This window comes from Cyanistes caeruleus, chromosome 15, assembly GCF_971803275.1.
Source record: "Cyanistes caeruleus chromosome 15, bCyaCae1.hap1.1, whole genome shotgun sequence".
Taxonomy (NCBI): domain Eukaryota; kingdom Metazoa; phylum Chordata; class Aves; order Passeriformes; family Paridae; genus Cyanistes; species Cyanistes caeruleus.
The window spans coordinates 8689333-8708451 of NC_141715.1; the positions used below are offsets into that span (position 1 = coordinate 8689333).

The 19119-nt window shown below is 41.4% G+C and overlaps 1 protein-coding gene across 1 annotated transcript in view; it reads left to right on the plus strand.

Annotated features, from left to right (window-relative positions):
- TRPC7 (transient receptor potential cation channel subfamily C member 7) overlaps window positions 1–19119 on the plus strand; it is a 95971-nt gene that overhangs the window by 47159 nt on the left and 29693 nt on the right. Inside the window, exon 7 of the mRNA XM_086852167.1 lies at window positions 5488–5670. Coding sequence (XP_086708293.1) covers window positions 5488–5670 — 183 coding nt within the window. The remainder of the gene's footprint in view (window positions 1–5487; window positions 5671–19119) is intronic.

Consider the following 19119-nt stretch of genomic DNA (forward strand, 5'->3'; position numbering starts at 1 on the left):
TAAATGAGCACTGGACTTTAAATTCAGAGACATGCCTACGGGTATGGCACAATATACGCAGAGCTCCAATAATTCTCTGATGTGCTGCCACTTCAGAAGCAAGAGAACATAAACAAACTGAATGTGCTTTCTGGAAAATTAACTGTACAGCCTTGGCATACAGCCTGTGCATGTAGGCATTCCGTCTGCAAACAATAAGAATGCACTCAACTGTATTCAAAAGTGTCAGCACTTGGCAAAGCTCTTTGGGAGGGTGCTCAGTGCATTTCAGAGGATAACAAAGTTACATGGTCAGGATCAGGGCAGGGCCCTTCCTCAGCATCTTCTCTCATCACCTTCCCTCCCACAGGCCTTGTGCTTCTTCTCAATCCCAAACATATGGCCAGCCAAAGACAGTGTAAATACCCAGAAGGAAATCTGTCCCACAGCTTTTCTGTACAGGTTTGTGCATATTTCACGTGATATCTAATTGGTAAATATTTATAAGCATTTTGAATATTTGACATGATGGTTTATTTAAAAATTTCATTTCAAATCTTGCATGAAATATTTCTGCTTTTGTCCCCCTTCCTTTCTCTCAGTTTTGTTTTCTTTCTACAATAATCTTTACTTGGGGGAGTTTTCTGTTCATATTTACAGAATTATCTCTCCATTTTTTTTTCTGCTGTCCCTTCTCAAAATGCTAATCTAAGCACTGCAATATTTCTCTCCTTGATATATGTGCATGTGTGATGGAGATTAAATACAAAGAGCCAAGAGCCCAAAGAAACATAAAAAGAGACTCCATGCAATGTGCCTACAGCTTTCACTTGTACAGCAAATTTAATGCTACCCAGAAATGCCAGATAGGTCTCTGGACTTAGTTTTTCTCATTTCACTTAACTTTTTACTCAAACTCCATCTCTCTGACCTGAAACAGCTTTTTTCTGAAAAAATCTGGTTGGTTTTGAACAGATGTGGAGACATGACAGAGTTCATTTAGAACATAATCAACAGATAATAATAGGGTACTCAGAGAAATTGCAGTGAATGACAAGTACCATCAGCCTTTTCAAAACAGCAAAATTAGAAATTTTTAACTCCACATGCACAACAGGGTTAGAAGAAGCAGGAAATGACTAATTTGGAATACTTTTATTACGTTCTAGTTTTTAAAAAATGATATTGTCACATTCTCAGGCGTTATTCTGATCCCGATGTGCTCACTGCCTCTATTGGAAATAAAATTCTCTTCCATGTGTCATTTGAAACAGGATGGCTCTCTTGCCTACTTAGTTTTATCCCTCATCTTCCTCCCTGAGGCTTGACAGCGCTCAGCCTGTCAGGATGAGGCCCCAGCATCTCTCATGTGTGATTTGCAATTTTCATTACTGTAAAAATCCATCTGTTTTATGAGCCTCATAATCCTCAGACTTCCATAATACAGCACCTAATTGGGGTGCTTGGGAAGGTTTGGGTTGTTGTCATTGCCCATGTCTGCTTCTGCTGCACTGCCAGGAGAACTGAGCTGGATTTTGTGTCTCCAGCCCTGAGTTTCTTGCTGTGGTGCAAGTCTGACCTCACTTGCTGCCACTTCCTGTCCAGGATGGTTCTCCACAAAACTCACTTTGACAGGAAGGCCATGGCATGCCTGGTTTAGGGGTCAAACCTGGCTGGCAGGGCAGTGGTGAAGTGGGGACTGTCCCTTTGCACCCCAAGACACAGTGGCCATCTGCCCCTCAGTGTTCTGGCAGAGTCATGGGGTTCTCAGGGCTACGATCTTCAACAACCTTGGTATAACAATCACAGAGAATCACAGAATGGTCTGAGTTTGAAGGGCCCCACACAGACCATCAAAGCCCAGCTCCTGGCCCTGCAAAGAACAGTTCCAAGAATACCATCATGTTCCTGAGAGTGCTGAGCTCACTGAGCTCTGTCAGGTTTGGTTCTGTGCCACTGCCCTGGGGAGCCTTTTCCAGTGCCCAACCATTCACTGGGTGAAGAATATTTTTCTAATATCCAAACTAAACCTCTCCTGACCCGGCTTCAGGTCATTTCCTCAAGTGCTGGAACGACTCACCAGTGTCTGGAAGTACCTGGAAATGAATCCTTGTTGTCCTTCACCTCTTCCTCCCACCCCTTGCTAATCTCTGCCCTGGGGTGCAGCTTTCCATCCACTGTCCCAGCTCTCCTTCCTGCAGGGAATGCAGCATCTTGGATGCTTCCAAATGTGTGCAATACAGGCAAACATGTGAAATATGTGGTGCTGGCACAAACATCGATAGAGCTTGGATGCTGCTTGTAAATAAATCTTCTTGTCTTCCTTGGGATTTTTCCTGTGCGTCAGAACTCACAGGACAGGATTTTAGGTGCAGGTACAGAATTTCTGTTTGCGTCACCAGAGCTGTGCTTTGCAAGCCAGGATCAGGAGAAGCTTGGCTGTCAGACCTCTGTTAATCTCAGTTTTAAATACAGAATAATATGTGCTTGAGAGAAATACCCTGACATGAGGAGAGTCATTGAGTGTGTTCTCACCATCAGGGTGATCAGGATTTTCTGTGATGACTGTGAGCATTAAGGAAGCCAGAACAAAGATGACAAATGGTTTTGTAAAAGGGATCATCAGAAGACACAGCAGGTTCAGTGATCTTTGAGACTTGTTTTAACAGATGAGCCATCTCCTGAGAGATGTAATCTGCCCTCCTGCCTGGCTGCAAAATTGCTGGACGGCAGTTTATTATTTTATTTTATTTTATTTTATTTTATTTTATTTTATTTTATTTTATTTTATTTTATTTTATTTTATTTTATTTTATTTTATTTTATTTTATTTTATTTTATTTTATTTTATTTTATTTTATTTTATTTTATTTTATTCTATTCTATTCTATTCTATTCTATTCTATTCTATTCTATTCTATTCTATTCTATTCTTTCTATGTATCTTGGGTAGGATGTATGGCTGCTTGTGTCTACTTAAAAATCAGAGTAAAAAACTTTGAATGAGGATACCATCCATAGTTTCTACATATGTACAGAACCAGTAAAAACATTAAGCTTGGAGTTGTGCATAAAGCTGGGTCTTGACAGAGTTTGCCAGCTGAGAACCTGCCATTTGCAGATGCTTTGGAAGCACTTTTCTAGCTGCTACTAAATGTCTTTCCTTAAAGAAAGGAAAAGAGGGAAAATAATCTAATCTAATCTAATCCAAGCTAGTTGTTCAGATGATGTGGAAGTAATGATGAGAATTACCTAAAATGTGCTGGTTAAGAGGTAAGCTTCTGAACTTTGCAAACATTACCTAGAGAATGGTATTGAAGCTCAGCAGAGTTCTCAGCCTTGGTTTTTTTAAAGCTGCTGGGCTAATTAAGCATCTCCATTACCTGTGGCAGCAAGGCATTTTATTCCTACCCTACTCATGCTTTCAGATCTATCTGTATTTGCTGTCCTTCACTATTTCTGTAGTTATTTTGAGGCTGATACTTTTGTTTGGCCATCTATTCTCTCAGTGAAGAGGCAAGCTTTCAATTTATTGAAATTCATCTTGTGGGGAAGATTAAAGCATGGAATTGATTTGAGAGGAGTGCTTTGAAGCCATAAAGTGCAATCTGTCTTTCATTTACATTTCCGACCTTACCTCACCCTGTATTTGAAAACATTTACTCCACAAATCCTATCTATCTCCACAAAATGCTCAGGAACTAGATTTAGATGTAAATGGACCATCATTTTCTGCCCAAGACATGAGGACATCTTAAACCTTAGTTCTCTAGCTTGGTACATTTATGGAAGTCTTGGTGCCCCAGCTTCTGCAATGGGGCATTCACCCCAATAAAGATCTGTTTGTTGTACTCCTATGTCTCCTCTAAATGAACATTTGAAGTTCTTGCTCCTCCCCATTAACAACACAATTAGAACACCTGGTCTGATTACAGCACTCAAAGACAAAAAGAGGAACTCAGTTATAAACTTTTTTGATACATAAGAGGACATAAACATACAAGTTTCACCTTGCAGAAGGTGTCAGCAGTAAAATCCCTGTTATTCCCCAGCTGTCTTCAGCCCCTTCTCCTAAACATGGATCAGAAATGGCTTCTTCCCTTTCCTGTGAGCATGTCCCACTTGGAGCCTTGAGGGGCTTTCTGGTTCCCTGTGATTATTGCATTATTCTGTGCTCATCCCAGCTCTTCCCTGCATGAAAAGTGAAGCTGGGACACACACGCATTCACGGGAGAAGTAACCTCAAACCTATGACAAAGACATTAAACCAACTGGTTTAAGAAATTCATTATAATCTCAGTTCTGAAGAGGAAAAACTGGCCAAAGAAGTTAAGCTACCTCTAATTACGTATTTTAGACAGTGCTGTTCTAACTAATTAATGAATGTTTGTACAGTGCTTTGAGATCTTCGTGTAACAAGGCAGGCTAATATGTTGCTATGTGTAAATGATAGAATTGATAATTTAGGAAATACAGAAGCACAAAGTCAGGTTACCCTTATCATTTCATCAAAGACGGGTTTAGCTATCTTATTCTTTTGGCTGCTGGCTTAATTAGATAAGGTACTGAATTTAATTAACTCATCAAACCTATTTTGAAAAGATCTCTCAAGTCAGTTAGAGCCTGTCTTATGCTTATCATTCCTATTTGTTGCATAGAGCCTTTAATATCACCATTTTGTTATGATATTAATAGTAACCTTAATTGTGTTCTAATTTACAACATTTACTCAGATGGTGGCGCTTTCCTCGTTTTTTTAAGTGTCTTCATGTGAAAATCAATCACAATTTAATTTAAGGCAGGGAAATTGCTCTTCTAGCCCTCTGTCAAGTCAGGTACAGGTTATCTCTTTCCCCACAAGTGTAATTTGGGTTTGCAAAGTGAAATTATATCACAGGAAATCATGTTGAGTTTCTGAAGTTCCATTTCTCTGAAGCACAGAGAGGTGCTGTGACAACAATCATCTGGATGCTCTTTCAGGAATGTTTAACTAAATTCTAAGGTTTGAGACTGAAGTTGGTATTATAACTATATAATTAATTTGAACACATCTGTGTGATGCTCCAGCTCTTTGTAGCGATACGAAACTTCTTGAAAGTTATGAAAGAATTAGTAGGACAGAACCCAAACTGAAAATTTGCTGTATATTTTAACCAGTTAGCAGGACCATTTTTTTTTTGGCCATATTTTCACATTCCTAGAGATACACCACGCAGATTGCTTAAAATCAAAATTTCCCTGGAAATTATTTACTTGTTCTGTAAAACTTGTTCTATTGCCATGCAAACTCTGCTGCTGGTAGAGACATTGCTAATTAAGTCTGGAGGAGTTCCTGTACTTTAGTGAAAAGCCATTGACATGCTGTGTAAATCAAATGCTTTTCCAGGCAGTAGTTTTGCAGAAGTAATAACCTTTCTCACAACTGCTCTCTCTTCCTTTTTTTCATTTGCCTGTTTGCAGCCCAGCTCTCAGTGCACAATAAAACACCGTTTCTCTGTTTTTCCTCAGAACGACTATAGGAAGCTATCTATGCAATGCAAGGACTTTGTGGTGGGGGTGCTGGACCTGTGCAGAGACACAGAAGAAGTGGAGGCTATTCTGAATGGAGATGTGAACATCCATCTGTGCCCTGAGCACCACCGGCCAAGTTTGAGCAGGATTAAACTTGCTATTAAATATGAGGTCAAAAAGGTAAGCTCTTCCTTTGGGTCCCTGGGGCATATGGCTTCACATTTAATTATGCTTCCTTGATGCCACCTGAAAAATAAACAAAAGATGGATTTCAGTGGGACCAGGACTGTCCCTAGAATTTTAGCTACTCGTGGCTTGATTTGCATTTTCTCACACCCTTTAATACAGAGAAGGTTATCTGCAAAATGAAAAATAAATTCTTCTAGAAGTATTTGAAACAACTACTCAGCCTTACAGAAGTGTGTTGTGTGAATGGAAAATGTTATTCTGGCAGACTCTAGGCCTGGGTGGTCCCAATTAATTGCTCCTACAATATGCATTGATGGAAACTGGGCTCCTGCTACGGGACTCGAAGAGTGTTCCAAATTTTCAAGCTAACATCTGCTCTCTCTTTCCCCTCCCAAACCCACCACCTGCTTCATTTTGCCTCTTGACTGTGCTGCTGTGCTGGCTGGAGAAGGTCTTTTCCTGTTATGAAAGCCATTAATTAAAGAGAATCTTAAAACATATTTGAAATTAAATGCCTTCATGCAGGAGCACGTAGTATGGAGCCAAATATTTCCTCCTAGGATGTTGTGTCTCTGCTTTGTTCCTTCACCAAAACCAAGCTGAACATCTCAGTTCACTCTCAGTCAGAAGTTCAACAAGCTGGGTCAAGTTCAGTTATTGAAACTTTTACTTTGGTGACAGGAGGCCAAGCTTGCTCGGGTGTTCTTTCAGAAAAGGAACTAATCTAACAGACACAGAGAGTACTTCATCATGGACCAGTGCCCAGTGATCCATGGCCTGAGAATCATCAGTCACAGAATCACAGAACATTCTGAATTGCAAGGGACCTCTGACAGATCCTCAAGCTTTTTCAGTGTGTGAATTTTCCTGTGCTGCTTTGTTCACTTATCATTCCAAAGATTTGTGTCATCCCTCTGATACCAAGAGCACGAGCTGGAGCTGCTGTGCCGCTCTGAGCACTTCCCCCTGGCTTACCTGGCTCCAGAGGGACAATCCCCCATTTCTTACCATTTATATGTGAAACTTTGTACACTGCATGAACATTGGCCTAAGGCACCCGAGGGAGGTCATGTACAGTTGATCTTTCAGTGTGTAAATATCTTCCTAAGCCCAGGAAACCTGAGCATCCTTTCTGGATGTCCTTTCATAACCTGTTGCACACTGGTAATGACAAACTAATTACAGGATGTGAACCCGAGCACTCAGCAGTCTCATGGTGACTCTCAGCTCAGCAGTTTTCAGCACATTCCTTTCAGCAGCTGGTGTGTGTCTATGTGTAAGATGAGTATTTAACTGCTAATTCAAAACCAAGATAGTTCAGTCTGTGGGAGAGAGAGGCACGCTCAGATAAATGGCTTTGGGCTTTGGCAGTGACATGATAACAGGCTGATATTGGTCACACTCACTGAACAAAGACATCGTGTTATGGTAACAGGGTAGTTAATTCCTTAAGAGGCAAAGCATTTCACGTGCAAGCTTTTTATACACTTGACAGATATTTAGGGTTATGTGTACAAATCCTGTGCTTTGAAATCCATTTTCAATTTAAGGAAATCCTATAATAGAGAGGGTATAGTATTATGCATATTTAACAAACTGATTCTTGGTCTCCCCTGGTTTATTTAGTGATGCTTTGCACTTGCACTCTTCAGCCAATAAGAGATTTCTGTCTCTTGCAGCACTGCAGGGGCACAGGCAGGAGGAGGGTTGGGTGCAGGAAGGGCAGCCAAGCACTCTGATCATGCTGCAGCCATCATCAGACTGTTCAGGTGTTCACTTGGCCCCTGGAGCACAGGCTGGGAGCTCTCACAGTGACAGCAAACTCCAGAGGAGTCCAGCAGCTGCTCACAGAAGTGGCAAAATAAAGAGCAGCATTAAGGTGGAGCAGGTGGCTTTGGTGGATTATAACCAGAAGTCACTTGAGTTGCTATGTTCAAGTTTTGATGCCAAGGACCATGAGCTCTGTGGGCCATGGATACCCTCAGCTGCTCCTCATGCAGGTTTACAACACCTGAAAGCCTACTGTGTTCTTGACTAAAAAAATTATATTAATGCTTTTTCTCTTTTCTTGAAACATTCAAACCAATTTGTTTTCACCCAGATCCTTGAAATGTAAGGGTAGCACACATTTTTTTCTGTGTGTGAACTCATTCAGCCAGAATATGATTTCTACTAGTGAGAGGTACAGAGGTTGGAACTACCCTTGTACAGCCAACAGTGAGAAAAACAAAGTTTTAATGCCCCACAACAAAACCATTTTGCTGCTGTATATCAGCTGCACAGATGCCTTTATATTTTATATTCTCATTTTAGTCTGTACCAATATGATACTTTCTTGTCTCTCTTTAATGTTGGCAGGGGTCTTGTGTCAACATTTACCTTTAGGTGTAAAGCTGTGGCTTCTCTGTAGGTGTAAAGCTGTTGCTCCTCTGCAGGAGGTGACATTAATTTCTCTTTTTTCCCAATTGCAAAATTATCATTGCTCTGTTCTTTTAATTGCAAATGTTGAGTGCCCATCTCAGTCTTCTCAGCAGCTCTGTTCATAACCACCACAAAGCAAGAGCTCTTTCATGAGTTTTAATTTAATTAACAGTAAGACACATAAATTGGGTTGGGGAAAGAAAAAATAAAAAAAAAAGAATTGAACAGAATACCAGATGGCTGTGTAAATCCTGTTTAAGAGAGAGCTGGAACAGGAACTTTTTTCATAACTATATTATTAATAATTACCATATGGAGGATGCTCTGAACAGAATACTCATGGATGCATTAGATTATGACTTTTCACTGCATTGGTCACACGACTCAGATCCTTGAGGGCATGAGAAGTCCCAGCTCTCATGAACTGCTGCAAAAGCCTGAATGGGAGCTGGAGAAGGTTAGTCCCTGAATGGGCAAGAGAAGCAGCCCTGCCTGTGCGGGTTTTTTGTCCCCCAAAATGTGCAGTGACAGACACCTGCCCCAAACACAACTCCACTGGAGCATCCTTAGGAAGGTTACCTGGGACAGCTTGGGTTTTGCCCAGGAAGCACAGGAAAATCAGGTGGAGAAGAGAAGGCAGGAGAAACCCAGAACTGACAAGGAGTTCTGGCCAAGGAGAGCAAGGAGAGTGTCTGTGCCAGGTGCCATGGTGGGTGAGATGTGTTTGTGCTCCCCCCTTGCAGCTATCCTGCAGAATCCTGGTGCCCTGGGGAGGGAATCCTGCAGGGAAAGGGGAGAGGGCACACCAGGGCCCGGCCCACAGCCTGCACACCAGCCTTAACACCAAGGGAAAACTACATTTGGGTAACCCATATGAGATGATTCACATCCACAACTTTAGTTTAGGGATTTCTCACAGGACAAACATTGATCTTTCAGTGCCTCAGTGGCTATAAAACACACAGATATGGCCTGGAACAGGACAGGGTTATGGTTTAGCATCTGATGAGAAGCCACAAGGATATCTCCTCAATCAAAAAAGGGCTTTCATAAAGTTGAATTTTTGTTTCTGCAATCCCTCATTGATTTTCTTTTCCACCTTTTAGTTTCAGGAGTATTTAACTGAGGTCTTGTGAAGTCATTGGTGGCTTGGACAGTGGTGGTGGGCAGAAAATTATCTCTTGCTTCTGTCAGAAGAGAGTCAGTCAATACTGTAAAATGTAATTTAATGTCAGTGGAAACACTGTGGTCATTCTGGACTCTAAAACTTATCCATGTAATTTTTCTTTTTACATTTTTTAATTATATGTTGCAGATGTTTTGACAGAGATTGTACAGGGAAGGAGTTACTTCCCCACAGAATGCATTTCTATATCTGAGTATTTCATTAGCAAGGTTCATTCCTCCCACCAAAATCTGACTCTGATTATTTCCTTTTTCCCAGATGTTTTCATTTTTTTTCCGTGACGAATCTCATTTTGTTATTTCCTGCACATCCATCCATCCATCCATCCATCCATCCATCCATCCTCTTAAGGTTTCAATGAATCATTTCTCCATCCTGAATATTGTCTGCAATATTCCCAGTTAGCTGTAATATGCAGACTGAACTATTTTCATTTGCAAAGTGTCACAGGGTCATAAATGTCTGTCAAGATACAGACAAGTGAGCACAAGAGCACATCAAAACCTCTGCGTGGATGTACATCTCAGAGGAAAGGGTTTAAAATTACCTTTATTAATAATTAATAATAAAATTCCCAGGGAAAAGAGCATTTAATATAGTTTGCTACAAACCTGACCTTAGCTGACTGCAATTTTGACTTTGCCTAATTCCCCGTAGGCAACAGACCTGTAAAGGTGCATTTGGGATGGAAACTCAGATATGGATGAGTAGAACCCTTAGCATAAATACAAATGAATCAGTATTTCAAGTTATTGAGTGTCTTTTCCCAGGTGGTGTTCAAATGGATGTGCATGGACACTGTCCCAGGGTGAGGCTCTCCTGTGTCAGCTTCTTGTCACACAACTGTGATGTTTGCATTAGGGCACATTTTTGGGACTCTGTACCTGATGGAGAGAGGAGTCTCACCCTAGGAGCCAGTCTGCCTCCCCATCAGCCCTGCTGGGAATAAATCCATCTGCACTAGAGCCATTCGAGCTCCAGTGCCAGCCCAGTTCCTTCACCATGTAGGAAAAATAGTTCCTGGCTTTCCTGGGGGAGGAAGAGCTGTGGCATTTTAAATCTTTCCTTCCATGCCCTCTGTGGCTGTTTTTGCAGATTCTGAAGGGACATTGTTGTTGGGTAATTTTTTATTGTGGCATGTTTTCAGATGAATAATTCAATAATAAGGATTTTCAAGGGGTTTTGATTTTGCACAGATATGAAAATCCTGGAATGTTAAAGGCTGGGACTTGCAATTCAGTTTCTTGTTTTCAGATAAATAATTCAGTGATAAGATTTATTCATATATGTAAAATGAGAAATCAGACTGTAACAATAAATCTCTTCAGAAAACATGCAGCTCACTAGAAGAAGAAACTGAAGTTTTCCAAAGAGTCAACCACCTTATTCCCTACCCTAGAGAAGAATTCTGAGCCCAAAAAAGCCCTATCTTTGTCTCAGGAAATTAAAATTATAAAGAAACTTAAGGCAGAGAAAGGAATAAACTGAACCAATCAAAGAACTTGTGGAAACTCTGCGTTTTCTAGATACACATATCAAACATATCAGTCTTGTCTTTTCATTTCATATGGTATAAAATCAACTGCAGAACAACAAAAGTCCCTTCCACTATGATTATTAATTTTGCCTTTCCAGTCAGCACTGAAGAACATTAGTGTCAATGGGTAAATTGCATTTGCAGTGGTCTTGGCAGTTTTATTTACCCTATTATTTTTGTTTTCTATTAGACTAATTTGTTTTTATTAGGTTTTAAGCTGTGCATGGTCAAAGCCTGTTTCCACCCACGTCACTCATCCTAACAGGATCATGCCAGATGCAAGAGGATCTTCCCAGAGCTGAGCCCCACAGGGGCTGTGGGGCAGTCACAGCAGCCCTGGGATGGCCCTCACTGCCCCTCTTCTGTCCCTGTCACCTTTGCAAGGGGAGATCCCAGTCCTGTTAATGCACTCTGATTTAGCAGGGAGCAGATCTGCCCCAAGCACTCCTGGTTTTACAGAGCAGAATGAGTCACAGGAAGGAGATGTGCCTGTAAACCAGCTATGTGAAGGTTTTAAGTGTTCAGAATTATAATTCTGTACTGGATAACTCAGGTCTATCCAGCAAGTGGATCCAGATACTGGATTTTAATAAAACTGGGGAATGTGTGAGTGTCCTGGGTTGTGAAGTATTTGCCCTCTGCCAAATGGCTCTAATAAAAAAGGTGTTTTGGTTCAGAAGGAAACAATGTGAAAGATTTTGTGAGAGGTGCAATTTATTACTAAAACTGCACTAAATACTTGTGTGTTTATGCCCAAAAAGTAAGTCAGAGACTGAAGTTGGACAATTAGTTGGGTTTTTTTCCTGATAACCCTGGCTCATCTGGGCCTTGCCCAAACCTTTTCCCTTTGCTACAGGTTTAAAAATGCTGAAGTTAGACTCCAGATAGCAGGTCTGAATATTCACCAAGCCTGCCACATAGCTCATATGCAGGATGAGCAAGAAACTCATGAATATTTGTGTGATGCCATTAGACAGTCAAATGAACCCCAGGGACAGAGGGAAAGCAGCAGCAATCCTCAGGGCAGGGACATTTCCTTGTTCTCTGGGTGTCTGCAGCAATATCTCAGAGGACTTTTGTCACGTAGTGTTTCCTGTTATGCTGTGGTTAGATCCCATTGAAACGAGACTTGATCAGCTGAATTTTCTTTCATCCACGAAAATCTTTCTTTTGCAGCTGGGCAAAGGAATTTGGACCTGTTTTTACTCTCTCTTGTAAGGTTAGTCTGGTGCAAAGTGTTTCTAAAGCAGGGCCCGTGGCCAAGGATAGAATTTAACTATAATTAGAGCAGGTCTTTATTTGTGAAACGGTCCCAGTGTCACAGCATGGGTCTTTGGAATAGAACTTGTTATTTTTAATTCATTAGCAGTAGGGCATGTACTTTTCTGTTTCTTTCTTAAACTTTCTGCAGTTTTATTTGCCTCTCTCGCAGCCACAACAGCAAAGAGTGAACCAAGTTACAGCCCTTATTTACCCTCTGACAATTTCAGCTGTCAGAATTTAATAGCATTTGCTAAAGGCAAATTTTTTCGCACTCCAGAGCATGAAATAAATACATAGTATCAGATAGAATATCCCACCTGCTACTGCTAAGGTCTCAGAACAGTTTCTGCAAAACAAAGGGCTCTTTGTTCACTCGGAGGTTCACAGAGCAGAGTACAATGTGGAGATAAGGAAACACTTCTGCCTGGGCTGGTCTTTCCCTGAACTGTGTGTTTTCCAGCAAATTTCAGTAATTCCCACTGAGCTCTGTCATCTTCTGCTCTGCATCAAGTGAAGCAAGTCTGTAATGGGACTTGTACTGGATTAAAAAAAAAAGTTTTGACACATTATCCACCTTTTTTTCCGCCCCCAAAAAAGTATGTTTCACTTCAAGAAAAGTATTTTATTCAGTGTAAATGCAGACCCTTTATTTAGGCTTCAAGTCTTAAAAATGCCTAAAATAGCAAAGGAACCTGCAAAAGGGAAAAGTGTTATGAAAGCAAATAAACTATGTTTTGTTTTAATACATTAATTGATTTTTTTTCCCCCTGTCATTTGCATGTGGGCATATGTTTACATCTTAATTCATCTGACCCTCTTTGTGTGTATCTTTCACCCTTCAGGGGAAGAGCAGTAATATCCTGCTTTGACCTTTCCCTGAGTTTTTTTCCACCCCTGCCAATGTTTGCTGATACTCCCACAGTCTTCAGCGACCTGCTGGAAAAGGATGGCTTCATTTCTCCTTTGGTGAAGGCTCTGCTGGGAGAAACAGCACAGCCTATGCAGCAAGCCCAGCTCCCCCTCCCTCCCTCTGGTTGTGCTCAAGCACAGCAAAGCTGCCAAGGAAACCTCAATTCCCCATCCAGAGCAGCCCTGGCTTTGGTCCTGCTGGGAACACGAGCTCAGCTCAGGCTGTGTTTGTCTGTGAGGTGTCAGGAAATCTTCATGATAATTCTGGTGTACTTTTAACTTTGCAGAGCACACAGTGTGTGTGGTTCAGACTCCATCTGATGTGTGGATCCCTGCAGGAGCAATGCTCCTCTGCTCCTGACAGCACCCTCCTGCCATGGGAAGGGCTGGAAAAATGGGAAAAGCCATGTATGCAGCCCATTTGCTGCCCCCTTCTTTTTCACTTGTAATTCAGGGACACAAGGTGACAATTGAAACCCTTTGGATGACTCGAGTCAGCATTTTCCCTCAGATTTCTGGCATTTGAAGCATTACACACCCAGCCCAGGGTTCCTGTGAGCAGGTGCTGCAGCCTAAAATGTGTTAATAAATGTAGGGCTGCAGAAGCAAAGAGCTACATCAAAAGATAAATGCTTAATAATGAACCCAGAAAGGTTGTTCCAAGGACACAAATGCAGCTACATGATAGAAAGAGAAATTGCTCATCCCTGCCCCTGCCAGTGTCTCTTGACATCCCCAATGTTCTCCTGAAAGTCTATTTATGCAGCTCCTTTTCAGCTTGCACTCAGTGATTAAACACACCAAAATTTGCCATGAGGATGACAGGGAAGGCACAAGCTGAGAGGACACGACAGGAGCACCTCAGGACTTCATAGTCCCAGGTTCATGTTGTTAGTTCTGATATGCAGGGTTTTATCTGCTTTCACTGCTTCACTGATGAGTTCTGCCTTCCTACCACAGCCCCTGGCTATTCAGTGGAGGATACATTATCAAAGTGAGATGATCCTGTCTGAGTGGTTAATTCTTTTGCCTCAGTGGTAGATTTCTGTACTTTTAAGGGAAATAGAATTATTTCAGTAATAAAAGAGATACTGGCTTCTTTCTACACGATTAATTCCAGTCATCTGAGGCTGACCTCTATCTTTTAGCTGTCTTGCTGTAAGTTTCCTTATTTCTGCTGACACCATTTTTCAGTCCTCTCCTCTCCTCTCCTCTCCTCTCCTCTCCTCTCCTCTCCTCTCCTCTCCTCTCCTCTCCTCTCCTCTCCTCTCCTCTCCTCTCCTCTCCTCTCCTCTCCTCTCCTCTCCTCTCCTCTCCTCTCCTCTCCTCTCCTCTCCTCTCCTCTCCTCTCCTCTCCTCTCCTCTCCTCTCCTCTCCTCTCCTCTCCTCTCCTCTCCTCTCCTCTCCTCTCCTCTCCTCTCCTCTCCTCTCCTCTCCTCTCCTCTCCTCTCCTCTCCTCTCCTCTAAAATAAAATAAAATAAAATAAAATAAAATAAAATAAAATAAAATAAAATAAAATAAAATAAAATAAAATAAAATAAAATAAAATAAAATAAAATAAAAGTCTCTCTATTACACTGTTCTTTATCAGAAGTAACTTTCTATATGTTTATGAAAGTACTTTATCATCTGTGGAGTGAAACCCCTACTTTTATGAACAACTATGCTCAGGAAAATCTCTCATTCTGTCATTAGACAAAAGTGTTTCCCCATAATGCATATAACACATTAAGCTACCAGAAAGAGCTGTCACACATCAAATTAGATAGAAATGTTGAAAAGTGATCACAATATGGTATCCACAGTGGTCTCTGAAACACTCTCTTTATTCCTATATGTAAAACTCTTCCTTTGGGTCCTTTCAACACTCACTGAAGTCTTTGAGAAACTTTTTTCCATATTCCAGATAAATATTCACGTCTCTCATTTAATCCCCTCTAGCACATGACAGGGGCTTTTAGAGGTGTCAATACCTTCCTAAGTCTTTCACTGCCTCTCAAAAATGCTGCTTTGGTGACCTCATTATTTGAGCTGATTGATATGTGATTTTATTATGCCTTTTTTAACTAAAAAAGCTGTGACTAATCTTCTGGAGGAAAGAACAATTTCCTTCCTCTATCGAGAGGTATGCACAGTATCAGGAAAAACCACTGCCATCTGCTGGGATCGCAGGGCCATGGGAGCAGCAAAGCTCCCACCGTGGTTTCTGAATGCAGGAGCACTGGAAAACATTTTGCTTGAGCTCGCAGATCCTGATGCATTACCTTACTGACTCTGCTCGGGAGATAAAGCACTCAATGCTTTTAAGTGGCTGGTTTTGGAGCCAGGCAATCCCCTCCACTGCCAGTGCTTCCATTTCAATCAGAGTTATCCTGCCCTTCTGCACAGCCCTGGTCACACCACTCTTTCTTGTCTGCAGCACAGGAGCATCCACAGTTTGTCCCTAAAAGCCTCCTCGCCTCATTTTCCAGCACTGAAGAAAGGAAAATAACGTTTAATGGGAACATTGAAAAAGCACTGCAGCATTCAGTCCTCTGAAATTCAATATCACACATCACCATTTGTCATTATGCTTTGAAGCATTCTGCCTTGACGCTTTTGTCTCAAGCTCTGTTCTCCTCCGTGCCTAAGTCACTAACCAAAGCATTAGTGTAATCTTTAACTTGGTGTCAGTGCCCATTCCCAGGGAAGAGAGAAAGTTAAATGGCTCTGTAACATCTCTGAGGAGATCTTAGATCAGTTTCTGAAATGTTGATAGAGAGAGGGCTGGCAGTGCCCAAGGGTCACTGTGTGTTTCATTAATGCCTGATAGAGAAAAGAATGAAAACTGTACTGCTTGCTGTAAACAAATAACAGATCAAAACTCATTCATGCTCTGATCTTTCTGACCCTTAACTTATCTTTCCCTTATTTTTGTAATAATCAGAGTAAGATGATGCCCTGGGGTGACTTTATGATGCTGAATTGTATCCCCATTCATCTGTTTAGCCCAGAAATAAGTTTTGAGCCTTTAAAACTAGATCCAAGAGGGAAGGTGGGGGGGGGGGAAGAAAAAGCAGTGGGATTTTTTTTTGCATCTGTATTCAAAAACATAAGAGATAGGATCTTCAGCTCTCTCTCTCTCAGACTGTGTTGTCTGCAGCACGGTCAGGGAGCAGCAGAGAGCTCTCCTTTGATTTTAGTTTGGTTAGTTTTAGTTAGCTGAGGCCAGAAGTTTTTTTGGAGCTGTTCAGCTCTCGTTCAGCCTGGGAGCACCAGCACTGTGCTCTGGGGCTCCCCAAGCTGTGCTGACCTGACCCCTGGAGGGACTGAGCAAAACCTGAGGCCACCCCCACAAAAAGGACTCTCTCCCATCCACAGAACTGGCTGAATTTGCCATCTCCTCAGAACAACAAGAGGTTCCATGATTACGAGAACGAGAATATTCCATTATTCATTTTTTCATGTTTGTGAGTACTTTTCTTATTATATAAACATTTTCCACTTTTCTCCAAGGAAATCCTTCCCAAACCAGCTGGGGGAGAGGCCACTTGAATTTGCTTTCTAGAGGGACCCCATTTGGAGGTTTCCTCCCAAATTTGCCCTAAACCAGGACAAATACTTTTTGGTTGCCAACATCGAGCTTGAGAAAGTGGAGAAAGCCTGTACTGATTGCATTTGGTTTCACTTTGTTTTGGGATAAAGCAGTCACATCCATGCTGCTTGAACTCATAATGTCTCTCTGGTAGAGGCCTTCATGTGTCTCTGGTCCCTCGGCTTTTTTGAGGTTTTAAGACCTTTCTGGTCCCCAGGCTTCTTTTCTCACCTGGAGACAGCTCCAGTATTGTCTCTAACATGTAGCTTTTGCAGAAGAGGGGCAGAATAGCTATATTGCTGGGCATGGTGATAATGATTTACAGGGAGTTTACAAAGGTCCTGGAGTTTGTTCAAGACATGTACGGTCTGTGGTTTCTTTGTCCTGCCCTGCCTCCCAGTCCCAGTAGCAAGTTTTGGGTGTTTATTAGTAACTGCACCCAGTTTGTTAGAGGAGGAGCAAGGGATGAGGCTTTCCAGCCTTTCCTTCCCTTCTTCTCCTTTGAATTTGTTCAACTTTTTGAGAATGTTCAGTTTTCCCTGAGTGTTAAGGATACCACTTCCCTGGTTTTCATCTGGTAAGCTTCCTCTGTAGGGCCTGCAGTGTGTCTAGAGTGAGGGCTGAGATGTCCAGAGGAGCTGATGAGACCCCTGACCCAGGAGCAGGCCTGGGAGTGCAAAATCCTGAGTGGTGTGGGGAATGGGAGGATATGGGCCAAACAGATGGCAGATGAACACCCTCTAGGCTCTATGGCCCTCTGCCTGTCTTTATTGCCTTGTACAAAATAAATTGTTCCACTGAACTGGGTTTTATGGCAATTCCTTCTCAAATTTCCTATATTTGTATTTTCATTTTAGCTGTTTCCAGACCAAGTGAAAAAATGGACAGATTAAAATGTCTGATGAAGGCTCTGAAATGCCAACCAGAAGTCTTTGGCTGTCTCATTGCCAAGGACAACTGGATTTCTTTGTTTGAATCAATTCTCATAATGCAGTGATCAATTCAACAGGAGGAGGAAGTTTGGATATTGCTCAGGCCCTTCATCCCAGAAGTCTGCACACTCACCATGGTCATTTCCCTTTCCATGAGTCACTACAAGTGTTGTTGAATTCATGATATCTGAAAATAAAATTTCCAAAAGGGATCAATTCTCTACGAGCTTCCTTCCATTTCATGTTTCTGTCCCTTTGCCAGGAAGATAACAAGCCCAAGCAGCACTAGGACAAACATAAACAGCGGGCATTAGGAATGTAATGCCTCCTTGTAATACTCCTGTCATCACCTCAGCCTTAAACTTTAAATGCTCAGAAGGACAAGGACTCATGACTTATAATAATCTTTTTTTGAAAGCCCTCTTTTTCATGAAAGCAGCTTAAAAAAAAGCATATTAAAATGTTAATATTTCCAGGAAAATATTCTAAAGATAAAGGAGGTTAAACCTACCCATCAATTTTCTTAGTTCTGATTGATTTATTCAGTGGAAGGTGTAGAGTCTCTTTGGTTTTTTTTTTTCTTTTTGAGAAATGTAGACCCCAAAGTCTAATTCATCTCAAAAGTGTATTTTAAACAGCTGCTAATGTGCTATTAATGAAGGAAAAGTGTTACTCCAGAGTAATCCTAATTACTTTGCAACTGTATTTCCTCCTGAACAATAACAGTTTTGTTATGCAAACATCTCAAAAAAGAGTCCATTAAGTTCCCAAATCGGTTCAGGATAGTGAAGATGAGAGCACAGTTAGAATTTTCTCTGCTTTTCAGTCCCAAGAAAACTACAGATGACAGCTGAAATCCTCCAGCTGGGTGAAGCTTAAAGGGCTGATCCAGGGCAAGGGGCAGCTGCCAGGCATGGTCCCTCTGCTTTCCTCCTCTCATTCTTTTCTTGACCAACTTCATCCTCCCCTTCACCTCCAGAAAGTTCTGCTCTTTGAAAGAGTAGAGCATTTTACATTTCCCTCCTAGGAGCATTTACTCAGTTACTGAACTAATAAATGGAACCCTTGGTTCTACTAATGCAATTAGCTGCATCAACAACATACTTCTTTTTCATTTTTTCTTTCTGTTATTTTGCATTTTAATTATCCTTCTTTGTGATTAAAGATAGCCACATTCTAAATTCAATCACCTCAAAGAACAATATGAACTAAAGAAATTTGATCTTTTATTATAAGACTGTTAGGTAGGATCTGGTGGTGCTGTAATTTTACCATCAAGAAATTGCCCTTTTCACTTTTCTGACGCTCGCCTTTTCTTTTACCTCTTTTTTACTTCTGAACAGTAAACTGAAGAAGAGTCTCAGTTACAGGGTACAAAACAGGTACTTTCTGTACCAGAGCACCACAGCTTTTCCTTCGGCTTTTGAATTTGTCCTTTTGTCCTATCAGTAAAGAATGAGCTGTCATATTTTGAAAGGTACTCTGAGATAAAGCATTTAAAGTAGCAAAACACCAGCCAGATCTCATAACTTGCAGGAGAGCCCTGCAGAATGGCTCCCTTTTGGTCTTTACAAAGTGAATAGAACAATATAATATTAGCACTGTGTTAAGCTGCTG